General features: G+C 46.1%; 1 protein-coding gene across 2 annotated transcripts; it reads left to right on the top strand.

Annotated features, from left to right (window-relative positions):
- Positions 1–1256: 1256 nt before the first annotated feature.
- On the top strand, positions 1257–18869 carry LOC144739326 (uncharacterized). Of its 2 annotated transcripts, XM_078622287.1 has the most exons (10): positions 1257–2001; positions 4448–4541; positions 5562–5690; positions 6194–6307; positions 9472–9561; positions 10025–10080; positions 11413–11707; positions 13459–13734; positions 14491–14669; positions 16741–18869. In XM_078622287.1, the coding sequence occupies exons 1-10, from the start codon at positions 1951–1953 to the stop codon at positions 16903–16905; spliced, it is 1449 nt and encodes a 482-aa protein (XP_078478413.1). In that variant the 5' UTR covers positions 1257–1950; the 3' UTR covers positions 16906–18869. The 2 variants fall into 2 exon arrangements, with proteins under 2 accessions (XP_078478413.1, XP_078478414.1); XM_078622288.1 differs by lacking the exon at positions 9472–9561.
- The last annotated feature ends 548 nt before the right edge of the window (positions 18870–19417 follow it).

Here is a 19417-nt window from a genome sequence, read left to right as displayed (position 1 = left end):
GTGCAACACACATACGTGGGCACATATTGTTACGTATTGCATAAATGCATAAAATATAAGTCTTTGGTTTGTGAGTCAGAAACAAGGCATACCAACCACAATCGAGGTTTTTTTGGGTTAGATCGCGTAAATTTATAATATTGTGTCGTTAAAACCCGCCACCACCCGACACAGCCAACTAGTACTGTAGAAGAATAACAAATGCAGAGTTGACGTGATTGTGACACTAGTTGATGCTGTGATCTATTAAATACTCAAGATTTTTGTTGCACTGAGTGTCCGAGTGGTTTCTTTCTGTTTCCTCGCTTGACAAATCCTGTACTGCTTGACGGGTCTATGAACCTGGTGACCATTTTTTTTAATTTAAAGCTTTCGTGACTGCAGGGATTAATATTCTTGGTTCTTTCGGTAAAGTCACGTAGAAGGGAAATAATAAAATAATAAAAATAAATCAATTAAATTCTCACGACGTTTCGATTGCAACACAAGCAATCATCATCAGGTGTGAAAACCACAGTCATCATCAGGTGTGAAAATCACAGCAACATTAATCCACGCAGTGACCACCACGGGGAGAGAGACGCAAACTCCAAATATACAGCAGGACCCACGACCTCCTGTATACCAGGCAAGATAGTCAACATCTCACAGAACCCACGACCTCCTGTAGACCAGGCGAGGTAGTCAACATCTCACAGAACCCACGACCTCCTGTAGACCAGGCGAGGTAGTCAACATCTCACCACGGGGAGAGAGATGCAGACTCCAAATATACAGCAGGACCCACCACCTCCTGTAGACCAGGCGAGGTAGTCAACATCTCACAGAACCCACGACCTCGTGTATACCAGGCGAGGTAGTCAACATCTCATCACGGAGAGAGACGCAGACTCCAAATATACAGGACCCAGGACCTCCTGTAGACCAGGCGAGGTAGTCAACATCTCACAGGACTCACGACCTCCTGTAGACCAGGCGAGATAGTCAACATCTCACAGAACCCAAGACCTCCTGTAGAGCAGTCGAGGTAGTCAACATCTCACAGAACCCACGACCTCCTGTAGACCAGGCGAGGTAGTCAACATCTCACAGAACCCACGACCTCCTGTATACCATGGCGAGGTAGTCAACATCTCCCTAGCCAACGTGGCGTTTGGACCATTTCGCGTGTTATCTTTTTGTCTCGAGACAATACATTTTTGCAGTGGCACTCTAAACACCCCCCCCCCCCTCTCTCCCACACGCACCTTGACCTGCAACTACTCAAGGAAGTCAGCTCAGGTGCATTGCTGTACATGTCGAAACAACAAAGTCGTAGCTGGCAGTCTCCCTCTCTTTCTCTCGCTTTTTTTTGAGAGGCGATCAAACTATAGACCGTGCCTTTAACCTTGACAAAGCTACGCTACTTATGTGTGTGCGTGTGTAGAACTTCTTTGGCGCGTACGTAGCCAGCCGTGGCTAATCGGAGGGGGAAGGATTACAAACTGAACGCAGCAACGAAGAGCGGTTCTACAAACATTAGTTCTCAATCTAGTATAGTGGTGTAGTGTATAGTAGTGTATAGTGTAGTGTATAGTGCAGTGTATAGTAGTGTACAGTGGTGTAGTGTATTTTATAGTGGTGTAGTGTATAGTGGTATAGTTTATACAGTGTATAGTATTGAAGTGTATACTGTAGTGTATAGTAATGTATAGTGTAGTGTATAGTAGTGTATAGTGTAGTGTAGTATATAGCAGTATAGTGTAGTGTATAGTGTAGTATATAGCAGTGTAGTGTATAGTAGTGCATAGCGTGGTGTACGTATGTCTAACTTCTATCGCGCCGTACATCGGCAACCGTGCTAATCGCGGAGATCCCATTGGAAAGACACGGGGGCGACTTTGTGAGCGAATGAAGAAGCATCGGTGATGAACCTGAGCTGCTGACACAGGAGGACGAGAGGATAGTGACATGATTCTGTGGAAGAGACCAGTTGAGTGGAGGGGAATCCTCCTTCTCGTGGTGAGGACAACTCACACTCACTCACCTGTTCACTGTAACCAGTGACACTCACCTGTTCATTGTAACCAGTGACACTCACCTGTTCATCGTAACCAGTGACACTCACCTGTTCATTGTAACCAGTGACACTCACCTGTTCATGATAACCAGTGACACTCACCTGTTCATTGTAACCAGTGACTCACCTGTTCATTGTAACCAGTGACACTCACCTGTTCATTGTAACCAGTGACACTCACCTGTTCATTGTAACCAGTGACACTCACCTGTTCATTGTAACCAGTGACACTCACCTGTTCATTGTAACCAGTGACACTCACCTGTTCATTGTAACCAGTGACACTCACCTGTTCACTGTAACCAGTGTCACTCACTCACACGTATGGGCAAACAGTTGTAAATGAGTCAGTGATGCCAATTCCACTCTTCTATGACAGGCGCGAGTCTATGCATGGGACGATCACCGCACTCCAATCAATCGGCGTGGTGAAGTATGGTCAAAACACCTGTGCTCGTAAACGAATACTGTACACAGACCTCTTGTCGTTATAACCAGTCATCACCTCTGTTGGCATAATTCACTCAAACTATATACAGATAAATTTCGATTTAAAGCTTTCGTGACTGCAAGGATTCATCTTCTTGGTTCTTTCGGTAAAGTCATCATGTAGAAGGGAAATAATAAAATAATAAAAAGAAAACAATGCTTTATGCAGCACTTGCCGTATTTTATTTTTTTACAAATATTACATAGAAAACATAGAGGGAACATAGACATGGAGTAGGGAGAGAGGGTAGAGAGGGGGGGGGTAGGGAGAGGGGGTAGAGAGAGAGGGAAGGGGTAAGGAGAGCAGAACGTGACATCTTTTGTGAAATATTTCATTTAAAAGGGGGGGGGTTACATAAAGCAAAGCATTAAAAAACACAAAAAAACGAAATGATGAACGAAGCAAAGTGCAGACTACACCGAGCATCTTCTTGTTTCCTCTGATCGTAAAAAAATAAGAGAGACGCAGACTCCAAATAAGCAGCAAGTGTCGTCAGGGTCTGGGATCGAACCCACGTCCTCCTGCATAGCGGGCGAGGCATGTTGTCCCTTTTCACATGAAAATCATTGAAAACATAAAAAAAACCGTAGCACATCATGCACTTGCCCAAGTTATGTACTAGAGTGTGGTATAGACATACTGCCTACGATATGGTATTCATTGTTAGCCTTTTAAACAGGCATGAGTATTGCCTAGAGCTGCATTTCTTTCCCTTCATTGTCATCAAGGTTGCATTTAACTGCCATGCTGGTTAATGATTTGCTACACTGTGTATTATTCACTGGCACCAAGAGTAAGATCAACACAATAGAAAACGCAGAGATGTTAACTACCTCACCCGGTGTACAGGAGATTGTGGGTTCCATCCCGACCCTGGCGATGCCTGCTGCTGTACATTTGGAGTCTGCTTCTCTCTCTCCCCGTAGTGAGATGCTAAAACACCAAACTGAAACCTTTACAAGGAATCACGTCTGCATTAACCACAATGCTTGTGGTCAGAATGCTAACAAAAAACACACTGATAATATATGCATTGTCCTTGAAACTGATTGGTCCACACCAGAGATAGCTTTCTTTTGAGCCTCGTCTCAAATGGTGTTAGACCAGAGGATGCCAAAAGAAAGATTGTCTGAGATCTACATGGTGGAAACCATGAAGAAAGACTGTCTGAGATCTACATGGTGGAAACCATCAAGAAAGACTGTCTGAGATCTACATGGTGGAAACCATCAAAAAAGACTGAGATCTACATGGCGGATACAATTAAGAAGGACTGTCTGAGATCTACATGGTGGAAACCATCAAGAAAGACTGGCTGAGATCTACATGAGTCTAGTCTCAAAACGGTGTTAGACCAGAGGATGCCAAAAAAAACACCTTTTGGAATTTTCTGGCACTCTAATTGTTTCAGTTCTAAAGAAATTTAAACTCAGGTCTAAAGAAATGAGGTTTCATTCTAGTGGTGTCGCGTAAAGTAAGTGTGCATTGTAGTGTATAGTGTAGTGTATATTGTCGTATATAGTGTATTGTAGTGTATTGTATAGTGTAGTGCATTGCCATGTATAGTGTAGTGTTGAACTTCTTTGGCACCGTACGTAGCCAACCACGTTAATCGGAGGTGTGGGGGAAGGACAACAAACTCAACACAAAAAGCAGTTCTAAAGGAATGATTGCGTCAATCTAGACGATATAAAAGTTGCATAACTTCCAGTGCCTTCCTAATTATTGGAAGGAAAGAGCATTCCATACGACCGCAGAAGTGCATCTGAAAGCACCGCGGAATGCGGTGACCACCTTCTTTGTTCGACGGCAAAGCCGCCGCCGCTGCGCAGATGATGACTGGAGTTTCAATTTACACCCAAATTCGCCGATTTGTCCCCTACACCCTCTCTGTTTAGATCATCTCTGCCGCTGCTATTCTGGCCGACGAAGAATGCGATCGCGGTTTCTACAAAACGCACCGTGGAGTCTGCTGCAGACTCTGCCGCCCAGGTAAGGAAACACAACATATACGAAGCTATTTGTGTTCATTGTACCAAGTAAAGGCCCCGCACTGAGCTATGCGGCCCTTTTGTCAGAAGCGACGTGGCCGTCACAAATGATAGCGAGGCGAAGTGGCCTATCGCGTGAACATTTATAGCAGCCAAATACTTTAAACACGTGATTCTACAAACTCACAGATACCCATAAAAACCCACACTCGTAGAGACCCACAGAGACCCACACTCGTAGAGACCCACAGAGACCCACACTCACAGAGACCCAAAGAGACCCACACTCATAGAGACCCACAGAGACCCACACTTTTAGAGACCCAGAGATCCACACTCACAGAGACCCACACTCATAGAGACCCACACTCATAGAGACCCACACCCACAGAGATCCACAGAGACCCACACTCACAGAGACCCACACTCATAGAGACCCAAAGAGACCCACACTCATAGAGACCCACACTCATAGAGACCTACAGAGACCCATACTCATAGACACCCACACTAAAACTAAACTATTTTTTTATTTTACCAAGTAATGCCCCACTACTCATTCACCAACCTGCACTGAGTAGCCTGGTGAAGAATGGTTACAAAGATCCCCCCTATAGCCTGAACAGACTGTTGGGGCAAGTGCTGTTAGCGAGCACCCATGAAGGCCGGCACGGCACACGAGGGGGTAAATGGCCAGCACCACACCACCTTTGTCTCCCCAGTGGCGATGTTTACTACACACCGCACCATGTACTCATTTGAGGTTAAGTCGATCTCGAGGAGGCCCAGGACCGGTTCAGATTAATCGTCGCCGGTGACGACCGTGAGCGGAAATCGAACTCGGGCCACCGGGTTCGTAGCGCGGCTACACTACCGCTCCCCACAGTATGGTGACATAATCCTCATGACCGACTGGGCATCTGGAAATATATCCAGTAGTAGATTGACAAAGAGCTACGTAGTTTTTCCATCTAAAAAGTTGAAAAGTTCACGAAGCACACTGCCATGTTTCTCTTCATAGGGACATTCAAGAATATCGACTGCATCGCCGATGGCATGGACTCCTTGTGTGACCTATGCCCTGAGGGCACCTTCAGCAACCGAGATCACCAGGAGAAGACGTGCATGCCGTGTGGGGCTTGCGGACCAGGTAACAGGAACGACTCGCACCGCCGTCGCAATCATAATGGAGGATGCGGTGACATTTTGGCGTCGTCTTACGCTATGCACGAAACACGACGCAACAAAAAAGAGAAGGAAAGAAAAAACGAGAAAAGAGAAAAAGAGAGAAAAAAAATAAAGAAAAGAGATTAAAAAAACACAATGAGAAAATATTAAGAAAGAGAAAAGGGAAAGAAAAAGAGACAAAAAGAGACAAAAAGAAAGAAAAAAAGGGATAAAAACATATTGAAAAAGGCGAAAAAAAATGAAAATTTTTAAAATAAGAGGGGTCACGAGAGGGGCTATAGGAGAGGGATGGGGAGTAGAGGGGCGAGGGGAATGAAGAGGAAGGGAATGGCCGATGTAGTTAAGAGGGTGAGGCTTTGAGAGGTGTCATTGCTATCGTAGCAAAAACAAATCATGGGCATTGTCAAAACCAGGTCAAAAGTCGTCCGTGTGTGAGACCGATGAACACTCGCTTCCCATTTGCAGATGAGGAGGTGGCTCACGCCTGCTCCTTGGCCCAGGACACCATGTGCCAGTGCAAGGAGGGGTTCAAGAGAGACCCTGGCTTGCAGCTCTGTGTTCGTGAAGGGCCCAGCCAAGGTAACTTACCACGCGGTCAACACCTCACAAGTAATACTAATTGCATATCTGCATTTCCTATAAATATGCTAAAATTCCTCTTGATATGAAAATGATTTTGTCAAGGCGCTCTTCCTCCTCCCTCCCAGCTTAAATAGACGCTCCAAGCCTGGGGTGTGTCATTCAGACTCTGTCTTCTCGACAAACCTGTTCTTCACCTGAGGACGGCTGCTTGCGTTGTGGCCGAAACGTCGTGAGAATTACTTTATAACGTTTTATTTTTATTATTTTATTATTTCCATTCTACGTGACTTTACCGAAAGAACCAAGAAGATGAACCTCTATCATCGTCGTCTGTAGAATTGCTTCTTGTGATTCGTGTTTGTTGTCCCCCCTCCCCTGCACACTCAGATTAGCACGGTTGTCTACGTTCGGTGCGAAAGAAGCTCAACATACGCGCTGTAGCCTATTCCCTTATTCGGCACCTGACTAAACTTGTGACGTCAAAGGTGGTTATACTCAACAACACCAGTAACAACCACGAAACATATGGCATATCACACCACAGGTCCGCCTTAGGAGGCAAATGTCTCCACTCCGATTTCCATGACGACCGAATCTAGGCCGTCAACAATGCATACATCGTCTACTCCCAGCATCATCGAGAGCATCACGATAACACCTCTGCCGCTCGTCGTCGCTACGATGAACGTCACGAGTGGTTTATCACCCATTTACAAAGGGGCCTGTTTCACTGCACCGGAAAAAAAACTTTTCCCGACGCGGCTTTTATCGAACGCATCGTTCGGCTGTACGCGGTTGTGCCTCGTGAGGTCTGCTGTCCGGCTACATGTGGGGAGGTGATGTTTTCCGTCTACACGTGATTCTACGCTGCTTCTTGTAATCTCCGCGTCGATGAGTCGTGCCGTGAGGGGGCTGCATCCGTTGGAAGGTGTGAAGGGAATCGAATGCAGAAGACGATTGGATTATCACGTACAGTTTTTTTTGCGCAATAACGCAACACTCGAGTTCAGGCGCAGACACATTAGCGCATACATCTAAACGTCCACTCGTTGAGCACGTGCGTTGATGCAGACGCCTTTATGGCGAATCATCAACGTTCAAGTGACAGTGTCAGGGCTGAGCAGTGGGCACGAGCGCCGCGATGTGGGAAGAGTTGGGGTGAAATTAAAAAATAAAGAGCGTACACACCAACAACCGCCATTTGCCACTAATTGGCGGTGACATCACCACGGCGCTTGTGCCAGGTTGTGTGCACGTTAAGGACACCACGTGAATTGTCGAACGCCCGCTGGCAGGTCACGGGGCAGACCCAACAGGTGCCACAGGTCGCCTGACTGAGATGACTGGCGGATGCACCACCTACACAACATACACCCACACACACAGGTTCCATTTCCTAGATGATTTATTTCTCGATAACGCATTACAAGGCGAGAGTACGACTAATAAGTTTCACAAGGCTTTGACTATCTGCAACCCTGGTAGTTTCAACTAGATTAATCTTGAACAGCCCTTCTTGATGGTGTCCACCATGTAGATCTCGGACAGTCTTTCTTGATGGTTTCCACCATGTAGATCTTGGACAGTCCTTCATGAGAATTTCCACCATGTAGATCTCAGACAGTCCTTCTTAATGGTTTCCATCATGTAGATCTCAGACAGTCCTTCTTGATGGTTTCCACCATGTAGATCTCAGACAGTCCTTCTTGATGGTTTCTACCATGTAGATCTCAAACAGTCCTTCTTGATGGTTTCCACCATGTAAATCTCAGACAGTCCTTCTTGATGGTTTCCACCATGTAAATCTCAGACAGTCCTTCTTGATGGTTTTCACCATGTAGATCTCAGACAGTCCTTCTTGATGGTTTCCACCATGTAGATCTCAGACAGTCCTTCTTGATGGTTTCTACCATGTAGATCTCAAACAGTCCTTCTTGATGGTTTCCACCATGTAAATCTCAGACAGTCCTTCTTGATGGTTTTCACCATGTAGATCTCAGACAGTCCTTCTTGATGCTTTCCACCATGTAGATCTCAGACAGTCTTTCTTGGTGGTTTCCACCATATAGATCTCAGACAGTCCTTCTTGATGGTTTCCACCATGTAGATCTCAAACAGTTTTCTTGATGGTGTCCACCATGTAGATCTCAGACAGTTTTTCTTGATGGTTTCCACCATGTTGATCTCAGACAGTCCTTCTTGATGGTTTCCACCATGTAGATCTCAGACAGTCTTTCTTGATGGTGTCCACCATGTAGATCTCAGACAGTTTTTCTTGATGGTTTCCACCATGTTGATCTCAGACAGTCATTCTTGATGGTTTCCACCATGTAGATCTCAGACAGTCCTTCTTGATGGTTTCTACCATGTAGATCTCAAACAGTCCTTCGTGATGGTTTCCACTATGTAGATCTCAGGCAGTCATTCTTGATGGTTTCCACCCCGTAAAGCTCGGACAGTCTTTCTAGATGGTTTAGACCGTGTAGATCTCAGACAGTCGGTGCCGATGTCGTCCGCCTGCAGTCATCCTTCAGTCCCCGAGCCAGCGCCCCGATCGAGGGCCTCGCTCCCCCTTATACACCCGCTTGGCCACGCCCTGGTAACTTTCAGCACTTTCCCCCGGTAGATTCTTCCGGAAGATTCCAACGTCGTTTACTTTCCTTCTGGAACCTTCCCACACCACACCAGGTACAAATGTAAGGCTGAGTCAACCTAGGGGAGGCCCAGGACCGGTTCAGATAATCGCTAACACTGGTGTTGGCCGTGAGTGCGAATCGAACCCGGGTCGCCAAGTCCGTAGCGCAGTGAAGCGCAAAACCCTACTAGACTACCGCTCTCCTAACACACACGCACACCCAAGAAAAAGGGAGAGAGCGACTCAACATAGTGCAATAGCAGGCGATGAAAATCGCCTGCTAAACCAAGAGGGGAGAAGCGTGACCGTTTATGGACCGTGAGGTCGATTATTGCGTCGGAATGCGTTTTTTGGGAGGAATTTTCTGAGGAACGTAACACCTGCTTTCGTCGAGGTCTGCCATGCACATCACGGGCCGTTTTCGAATGCTCACATTGACTGTCTTCAGCACGCTTTTTTTATCCATAGATCGGCGGAACTGATTTGATGTTTTGTTTTTCCCTTGTTTTTAATTTTTCATTACCAGCAACCATCGTGTTGGGATGCATCGCTGCACTCTCACTGATCGCTACAACTGCCATCCTCATCGTTTATAGACGGAGACAGAAGCTCTCTCGTAAGTCTGATTGAGCAGATCAGCGGTATACCGGTGCGCACCTCCGATTAGCTACGGTGTGCTATGTACGGTGGGACAAAAGAAGCTCAACAGACATACGCACAGTGATTTTACTGGTTTGACAATGATTACAATAAAAAATGTTTTTATATATGATAGTCATATTATCTCTTAAAGCTTCACATGTATGTGTGTAGGACTTCTTTTTGCACCATACTGTGGCTAATCAGAGGTGCGAGGCGAAGGACAACAAACTACACACAAAAGGCAGTTTTAAGAAATGAGTTTTGTCAATCTCGACGATGATTTAAAGTGCATCGCTACCAGTGGCTTCCTAATATCGGAAGGAGGCGTTCCAGACGGCCGCAGAAGCAGCACATCTGAAAGCAGTGCGCGACAGCAAAAGCGAACTTCTTGCCATTGCCATTGCATCTCTGTAATGCTCCCTGCGATGCGTTCACAGGCGCCGGGTACGAAGAGGCGGCACCGCTCCTTGTAGTCGAAAAGCACGGGACCCAGGTAACGGCGGACGACGTTGACATCGGTTAGGAGCTCTCCAGTGGCGTGCATGGTGGCTCCAGCGAGCTTACAATAAGTGATACAATGCGTCCGACCCGCGGCAGTGTATCGTCACATCACTGTGGGAAAATTGTATGCACAAATAATTGCGATTTAGTGGACTACGATGGGCATTGGGAGAGGCGTGGCAACACGTGCCATGCAGCCTTGGACCCTCAAAAAACGTGGCGGGAGATGTTAACTACCTTACCTTGTATACAGGAGGTCGTGGATTCGATCCCGACCCTGTCGCCTGTTGTATATTTCGAGTTTACGTGTCTCTAACCCCGTGGTCACGTGGATTTTTCTCCGGGTACTCCGGTTTTTCCCTCCACATTTATAAACTTGCGGTTAGATTATTTTCCTGCTGTAAATATCCACATGACGATAAGCCACTTCATTGAGCTGTTATTTGTGATAGCTGGGTCGTGTCTGCACCATAGACTCAAAACTGCCCATAGACTCAAACACTGCCCATAGACTCAACACCGTGTTTAGATTGTTGTCCTTCCCCCGCACCTTCGATTAGCACGGTTGGCTACGTACGGTGAAAAGTTCAACGTACAAACATATACATTTGTAGTGAGAGTCGCAGACGTACTCTTTGGAGGCAACACATTTATTAACACCTACACATGGGGTAACTGCCCCTTAATAGGATAACAACCTATGGTGGTGACCACCAGGCTAACTACATTAATTAATTACAACGTGACTAGCTACGACGGACCGGACCACAGCTTGGGTCCAGGTCCATGTGTTGGACACTCTGTAGTGACGTAGAACGTAGGTTTCTTTAGGATGAACAACATCAGCCTGTCTCTCTGGGGGGCCCGGCTTATATCCTCTGTGTCGTGGCCTGCTCCGTCCTTAAACACGACCACCTTCTCGAAACCTCGAGCAGGATCTCGACCCTGACACGTGACCACCGCTGACCCCCACTTGGGGGCCCTGTGTAGACTTAACTGGTCACGTGTCCTCTGGGGTGATTAGTAACCCCATTCACATGGCCAGCACTACCGCACCCCATCTTGTAGGGGCCGGCACTGCACGCAGATCGCGGTGCCATCCAGCGCTGTCGATCAGCGCTCACCGAGCCACTCTAGGGCCCGGTACTGCACCCACACGTGAGTGGTGTCCGCGATGTCACTACACCGCACACTGTGCCTCTCTAAGGCCGGCATTACACAGTGACATTCCACAATTATTTATTCAGCCACCTCGAGTAGGCAACCTTGGATTTTAGGACTGCTGGAGGCATCCCCGTGAGAGTTCTATGTTTGTAATTCACAGGCAGACGGTGGCATTGCTGATGAAACGGTAAGGGGGGTGATGCAGGAATACGCAGAGGAGCTAAAGGAATGGGTCGGTGAGAACCCGACCCCTCTCCTGGAGCATCTGATCAACAACTGCACAATCACACGGGAAGTTTACAGCATGGCCGAAAGCAAGGGTGGAGAGGACTGCGTGGAGTTTCTACTTCACCACTTCCTCAACCAGGGAGGGAAGGAGTACTTCAGGCTCTGGAACGCTCTCTACGCCATTAGAAAAAACTACCTGCAGCTGTGGAAGATGTTCAACGAAAAGGGTATGCGTGGTCCTACAACTGTTCACCACAATAAACATCACGTCAAATTGCTTCGAATTGTCAATTAAAATACACGGTGCTCAAATTAAATCATTTAATGTTTATTTTAATAAAAAAGAAGTATAATTACAGGCAGTCCTTTGACTTACGAACATGATTTGCTCCAGAGACCCGTTGGAAATTTAAAACGGTTCGTAGGTCTGAACATACTAATGTAAATGTATTTAAATGCCCATACGGTCAGAATTTATTAAACGTATTACGGAACGAAAAAATAGGAAGCATTGTTAAACTCATAAAGAAGAAATACTCTACATTTGCATGTAATAAATACTATATGGTAAATGAAACGTAACATGAATAGGAAAAAATACTGTTATATTTTCACTTACCTTAAGTCCTGATGCTGGCATGCTTGTCGAAAGGGGGACAATGAGTCACCACAATTCAACACACACACACAACAACAACCGCCACTCACCACTAAGTGGCGTTGACGTCTCCACGGCACTTGTGCCAGGCCATGTGCATGTTAAGGCCATGTCAAGTGTCGAACGCCCGCTGGCAGGTCACGGGACAGACCCAGCAGGTGCCACGGGTCGACTGACTGAGACGACTGGCCGATGCACCACCTGTGCACCCTACTGTTCCAACTTGCTGTGTTTTAGCCGCCCGGCGCTCTGCTCATTGTTGTGAGCATCACTCCTCTGCCCTCCGTTGTTGCTGGAGAGCGACTGCCTCCATCTGCCCAGTAGCGTCCTTCACGAGCCTCCTCTACCGCTAGTACCAGTCATTGGCAAGTCCACTCAGCTCTACATCCTCTTCTACCATATCACTCCATCTCTTCTCTAGCCAGTGCTGCACCCGTTTAGACCCCTCTATCCAGCCGAACAAAAGCTGTTTAGGGATGCGGTTGCTGGGCATGAGGGATACATGACCCAGCCAACGCAGCCTTGCCTGCCAGAGGAGCTCACTGATGGGACTCTGTCCACATCTTTCAAGGATTTGTGAGCTCCTCACGCAATCCAGCCTGGTTAAACCCAGAATGGATTGTAGGCCAGTCTAATGTTTCTAACCAGGGAAGATGTTCCATTAGGGGGGTCCACGTTTCGCAAGCATAGAGAAGGGAGGGCATGACCGTGGCCAAGAAGACATCAAGCTTCATGCGGAGCGACATACCAGGTAACTTCCACACATTGTTGCGCAGCCAATCAAAAGATAATTCCACTCGACTGATTCGGAGTGAGATCTCTGCTGTCAAACCATAGCCGGTCATGAGCACACTGCCCAGGTATGGAAAACTCTCTACTCTTTCCACAACTGCCCCATCACCAATTGGGAGTTGTGGGGTGGAGTGTCTGATGGTACAAAATACCCAGGCAGGTGCTTAATTTTGGTGGGGCTGATGGTAAGGCCCTACCTATTAGTGGCACACTCCAGGTTCAGCAGCAGTGCCTCCAACTCCTCCTCTGAGTGAGCAGCAATCACCAGATCATAAGCATACATAACATGGTTGACCAATAGGGAGCCATTCTTAAGTCGGGTGTTCGTAAGTGCGGGTGTTCGTAAGTCAGGTGTTCATAAGTACGGGTGTTCATGAGTGTGGGTGGTGTTCGGAATTGCAGGTGGTGTTCATAAGTGTAGGTGCTGTTCGTGAGTGCAGGTGGTGTTCGTAATTGCAGGTGGTGTTCATAAGAACAGGCGTTCTTAAGTCGAGGACTGCCTGTACACTGCATTTTCCGTTGTCACAGGGGAAGCAGTGTTGGCTGTTACAAAAGCCAAGCCACAGCTGAAGGCTTGGATCGGCGTGAACCCACGACACCTTCTGCTGCAGCTCATCAACCAGTCTATGATTCCAGGCGACGTCATAGCCAAAGCGAAATCGGCAAACAGCGACGAGGACCATGCCGAGATCTTGCTCGACTTCTTCATCAGACGGGGCAACGACGACTGCGATAAGCTGCTGTTTGCATTGCACATCGTGAAGAACAAGTACCCCAACGTCAAGCAGTGGCTGAGCTCCCTCAGTGAGTTTAAACGTCTTTGAACACCTTCAAACTTCCCACAGATATCATCCACGTTATGACTCCCTCCCAGTTGACGTCTGCATTAAAATGATTCTACTTTGTGTGACTCTTGTTGTCGACTGGGAATGAGCTCCATGCGGACCAGTTTTTCACTTGAAACTATTCTTTGTTGTTTCATTCAACTCATCCTTCGTGCACAATTTGCCGATACCACGAGTGGAAGCATCTACAGGATTGTCCGTCGATGTATCATCCATTATTATTATGCAATCATGCAAGCGATTGGACAAAGCAACTGAAATGTCGGCAACATATTCCGTAAATGATAAAATAAGAATAGGTTTTTCCCTTTGTGGAAATATTATTTTATTACTTCCCTTCTACGTGACTTTACCGAAAGAACCAAGAAGAAAAATAAAACAGGTGTTAAGATGTTCAAACACCAAATATATTTTTCTCATAGTTTGATACTGGTAAAAAGGTCCCATATCCCTTACATAGTTTGTAGTTTTACCGCTAGGTGCAAGACAAATACCTCCCAGCAAAATGAAACAACAAAGAATAGTTTCCAACACCCGGAGCAAAAAATACCACTTGTGTGCGCGATGGGGCAACGCTCTATCCCAAACAGATGAAAGAGATGGAGATCGGTCCACTCACAAGTGCTGGACTAGAGGTGTGCGCCACCACGTGCATCAATCGTACTTTTCATTTCTTCTCAATAATCCTCAATCGCCACTACTCACTATCTTTCAGGGTTCCTCAAGATGCTCTTGACCAAGGCCCCTTTGTTTTTGGATCAGTACAAGGACAAAGGGTTATATGGCCATATTCGCTTCAACAAGAAAGACATATCCGAAGCTATACAAGATGATCTGGAACCCCTGCTCACCTGCCTGGAAAAAAGAAACTACTTCAGCAAAACCATCGCACAGGTATTGTGTTGGCTTTGGTTTTCACAGCGGAGGCTCAAGACGTTGTGAGCACTCGCTGAAACCTTGACTTTTTTAACTCGTTCATTTTTGATATCTGTTAAAGACACGTCATCATTCAGTTGATGCGGATTAAGGGGTGCTCATGCTCACGATCAAAGATAAGGCAGTCTACAGACTGTGCAAGATGGACCATTACAAGATTATTCTCAGCAGGTAAACACAGAGAGACAATAAACCACTCATCAGCGTGACCAAAGGTTGCAGTAGCATAAGATATAACATAAGATCCTTCATGGAATGGAAAGTGAGACACTTGGGTCATTTGTAGGTATTTCAGGTAAGAATGGTATGAGTGTCACGGTGATGAGATGTTAACTACCACGCCTGGTATGCAGAAGGCCGTGGGTTCGATCCCGACCCTGACACCTGCTGTATAATTGGAGTTTGCATATCTCCCTCTCATCATCATTACAGTGATGACATGTTAACTACCTTGCCTGGTATGCAGGAGGCCGTGGGTTCGATCCCGACCCTAACACCTTCTGTATAATTGGAGTTTGCATGTCTCCCTCTCTCTCTCATCATCATCACGGTGATGATATGTTAACTATCTCACCTGGTATGCAGGAAGCTCTGGGTTCGATCCCGACCCTGATGCTTGCTATATAATTGGAGTTTGCATGTCTCTCTCATCATCACGGTGATGAGATGTTGACTACCTCGCCTGGTATGCAGGAGGCCGTGGGTTCGATCCCTACCCTGACATCTGCTGTATAATTGAAATTTGCTTGTCTCTCTCCCTGTGGTCACGTGGATTTTTTTCCAGCTCCTCCAGCTTTTCTCTCCACATTTAGAATCAACATGCATTTCAAGTTATATGGCATCTAGAAATCTCCACATGATGAGCCACTTCGTTGTGGCCAGGTCACTTATGAAAAGAGAGCTACAGTAGATCCTCGATTATCCGGTGGTCTTCGGGGGGGAAGGGGGCACCAGAATAACAAAAACGCCGGATAATTATTACTACGTCATCATAATTTAAAATATTGTATCTTTGCACATTATTGCATGACATTATGTTTTAGGTGTTGTGTATATGTTTTTTTTATTTGTTTACTATGTGAAATTGGTCTAAATAAACATGCAAATAGACGCAAATAAATATTCTACTGTTAAAAGTTATTGTATCTACCGTACCGTATTTACCACTCTAATCTCGAAGACACTGCATGTGGAGATTTACGAGTAGTGGGTTCCATGGAGACAAACACTTGAACTTGGAGGCAACACGTTTATTCTAACACCCCAACAGGGTAACTGCATAAACGTACGGGATAACGACATAGGTGGTGACCACCACAAGTAACTTAGACCACAACGGGGTAACTAGATAACTGGGTCAGTCAGTGATGCACTGCCTGACCCACGAAGCTGAGCGTAACGACCGAAGAGTGACAACCAAAGAAACGTAGCACGGCGGGTTGATTATAAAAGACAGCCCGGATCGGCGCTCGGGACTTCCCTTTTGTGCCCCTGAGCGTGGCCTGGCTCCGCCCTAGGCCAAACCCATCTAGATCCTAGTAGAAGGTTCTGGACCTTATGTCACTTGGCCCACCTCGCTACCCTCTCCTGGTCACGTGCCCTCTCAGGTTCACCCAGACTGTGATGTCCTGAAGTGCCCTCTTTCTGGGCATCACCAGAAGCATGCCCCCTGAGGGCCGCTTCTACGCTATACACACTCCGGTGCCAAAGAAAGACGCCAACATGCACATTACCACTCTTCTTCCAATAGCTGGCGCTAGACGCCATAGTGACTCAATATATACTTACTACGCTCTCATTTTAACACAACCGTGTGTCTGATGATCGCCAAACTGGTTTTGCCACTTTCCTCGGATCGTCCGCTGGACTGCCGTATAATGTTGGAAGCAGCCGGATAACCGTGCGCCGGGATAATCGATGATCATCTCAGCTAGGCCTTACCGGGCAAAATAACAAAAGGTTTTTAGTTTAGCTTTAGAATGACGTTTACGTTTGTACACTAATGCAATGACGACGTGATGCTTTGCAGGACCTGAGAGCAATGGAGAACAAACACGGACGGGACGTGGCGGCAAAGCACGTGATAGAGCTCACGTTGGGGAAGAGCCGGGTAAAGCCCAGGCTGTTCTTGGAGGTTCTTTGGGGACTTCGAGATCAACACCCCAAGTTTAACTCCATCTTTCGTAACATGTGAGCTTTGTTAAGCCAGATTCACATTTCAGATATTTTTTTCAATCTAATTTTGTTTTACCTTTTGTGCCAGCTCACTGTGATCCTAAGCAATTTGAGGCTGTAATTTAATCGACGTTTGTTAAATGATTTCTTTTCGCAATATACACGTTAAGATGGTCCTTTAGCATTTACACGTTAAAATGGTTCTTCAGTACATATACGTCAAGGTGGTCCTTTAGTGTATACGTTAAGATGGCACTTTAGTATATAAGTTAAGATGGTCCTTTAGCACATATGTTAAGAAGCATCGGGAAGTGCAATAGAGAGTCCCACATTGTCTTAAAAAAATAGTTTTACCTTTTGCACCAGCTCACTGTGATCCTCTGCAATTCAAGGTCGTAATTGTATTGCCGCTTGTTAAGTGATTTCCTTTAGCATATACACGTTAAGATGGCCCTTAAGCAGACATGCTAAGACACATCCAGGAAGTGCAAATGAGAGTCCCACATCGTCAATTCCCTCCTCTGTCCCTTCCCACCCCTGCCCGCTCCTCTCGCCCCTTGCTTGGCCATGTAATTTAACAAATTAGGCTTGATTTTAAAAAAAACATCGCCTCCATTAGGAACTCCTCCCAGCTCTTCTCTGATGAAGTGACCCTCAATTTCAGAAATCCTTTGAAATAAAAATCAGAATATTATTCATACTGGAGGAGGAACCCCCTGAGCCATCAAGCTATTTTTCACAAATGTCCAGTAGGGGCACGGGGTCAGATCCACTGGCGGAGCCAGTGGGGGGGAGGGGGGGGGGTTGGGTGGCATGTGCCCCCCCAATGATCCGATCGAAATCCCCAATTTCGATCGGATCATTGGGGTTTATTAGTAATAAATCGGCATTTTGCGACCCCCACTGCCACTGTGTAGCATATTATTGTGCCAGGGACTCTATGAGATAATAGGACAATAGTCTGAGTCCATCATTGGCGATAGGTAACGGCAAAGCGGTTATAAGTGACTCGCAGAATTGTGCGCAGTTGCGTATACAGAACACGACTTCCCTAAAGGCAAACACCTTCAGCGAGCACGATGCCGATCACACACGGTTCAAATTCGACCCTCGATCGATGGCTGTGCCATCGCCGCACACGCGTTGAATAAAAAGCAAGGGACAAGTCCTTACTATATAACAACTCCTATCATTTTTCATTGCTGGAGGGGTTGCCCCCCCCCTACCTGAAAATCCTGGCTCCGCCATTGCGTGGAGCTAATAAGAGTGCCGTTGAGAGCGCAAATCAAATATTCTTGGTTCTTTCGGTAAAGTCACGTGTATAGAAAAGAAAAAGAAAATTTTATTAAATAAAAATGAAGGCAAATTTTTTTGTATTTCATGATTTATTTATTTTTTTCTACGTGGCTTTACCGAAAGAACCAAAGGATATGAATTCCTGCAGTCACGAAAGTCTTAAGCGCAAATCAAGGCCAAGGTTGATTTCTTCGCGCTGAATCCTGGGAGGGCGGCACTACCGTTGGGTCCTGATAGGGGGGGGGGGGGAATCCCCTTTGGCTGTACGCGACCTCGGGAGCGAATTTGCACACCCCTGGGCTTCTGCTGTTTTGCCCCGTCACCCAGGAGAGGAGTGTGTGTAAGGATTGCTCGGAACGGTCGTCGCGTCGTTCCGTATCCGTTTTGTTGCCGCGGTGTTCTGTGATTGTCGACACGCGGGTTTGGCTGAGTTAAGCTGTTGAAATACAAACTTATGTCAAAATGTGCTATTACTGTTGCCGAGCGATTCAAAGAGTCGGCTGTACTTGTATTCTTGGTTCTTTCAGATAAAGTCACGTAGATAAAAAATCTAAAATAAAAATTTTATTTTTATTTTCTATCTATGTGACTTTACCGAAAGAACCAAGAATATGAATTCCTTCAGTCACGAAAAGTTTTAAGTCAAAATTTGGTTGTAGTTGGTTGTCAATAAATGATTATGCTCCACTTTGGCGTCCTTTTGCTTAGTGTATCAACAGCGCATAATGAGTCAAGGCATCGTTAATACATTCCAAATATTCATCTTCTTGGTTCTTTTGGTAAAGTCACGTAGAATGGAAACAATAAAAATAATAAAATAAAACATAATAAAGTAATATAATAAAATAATAATATAATAAATAATATAATATAATTTTTATTGTTTCCATTCTACGTGACTTTACCGAAAGAACCAAGAAGATGAATCGCTGCAGTCACGAAAGCTTTAAATCGAAAAATTCCAAATATTGTTAAGATTCATTGTATACCGGATCGGGCACTTGTCCTTCTTGCTGTCGCCGCTAAAGCACGTTTCAAAATCCGCATTGGTGCCCTACACAAATGTAGTGGATTCAACTGAGTTGCAGACGTACTCTGGAGGCAACACATTTATTAATACCAACACAAGGGGTAACGGCCCCTTAACAGAATAACAACCTACGGTGGTGACCATCAGGCTAACTACACCAATTACGTGACTAGCTACGACGGACCAGGACCACAGCTCGGGTCCA

This window comes from Lampetra planeri, unplaced genomic scaffold, assembly GCF_965212315.1.
Source record: "Lampetra planeri unplaced genomic scaffold, kcLamPlan1.2.h2 scaffold_143, whole genome shotgun sequence".
Taxonomy (NCBI): domain Eukaryota; kingdom Metazoa; phylum Chordata; class Hyperoartia; order Petromyzontiformes; family Petromyzontidae; genus Lampetra; species Lampetra planeri.
The sequence above is the reverse complement of the archived record's forward strand: the minus strand, read 5'-3'. Positions and strand labels throughout refer to the sequence as shown.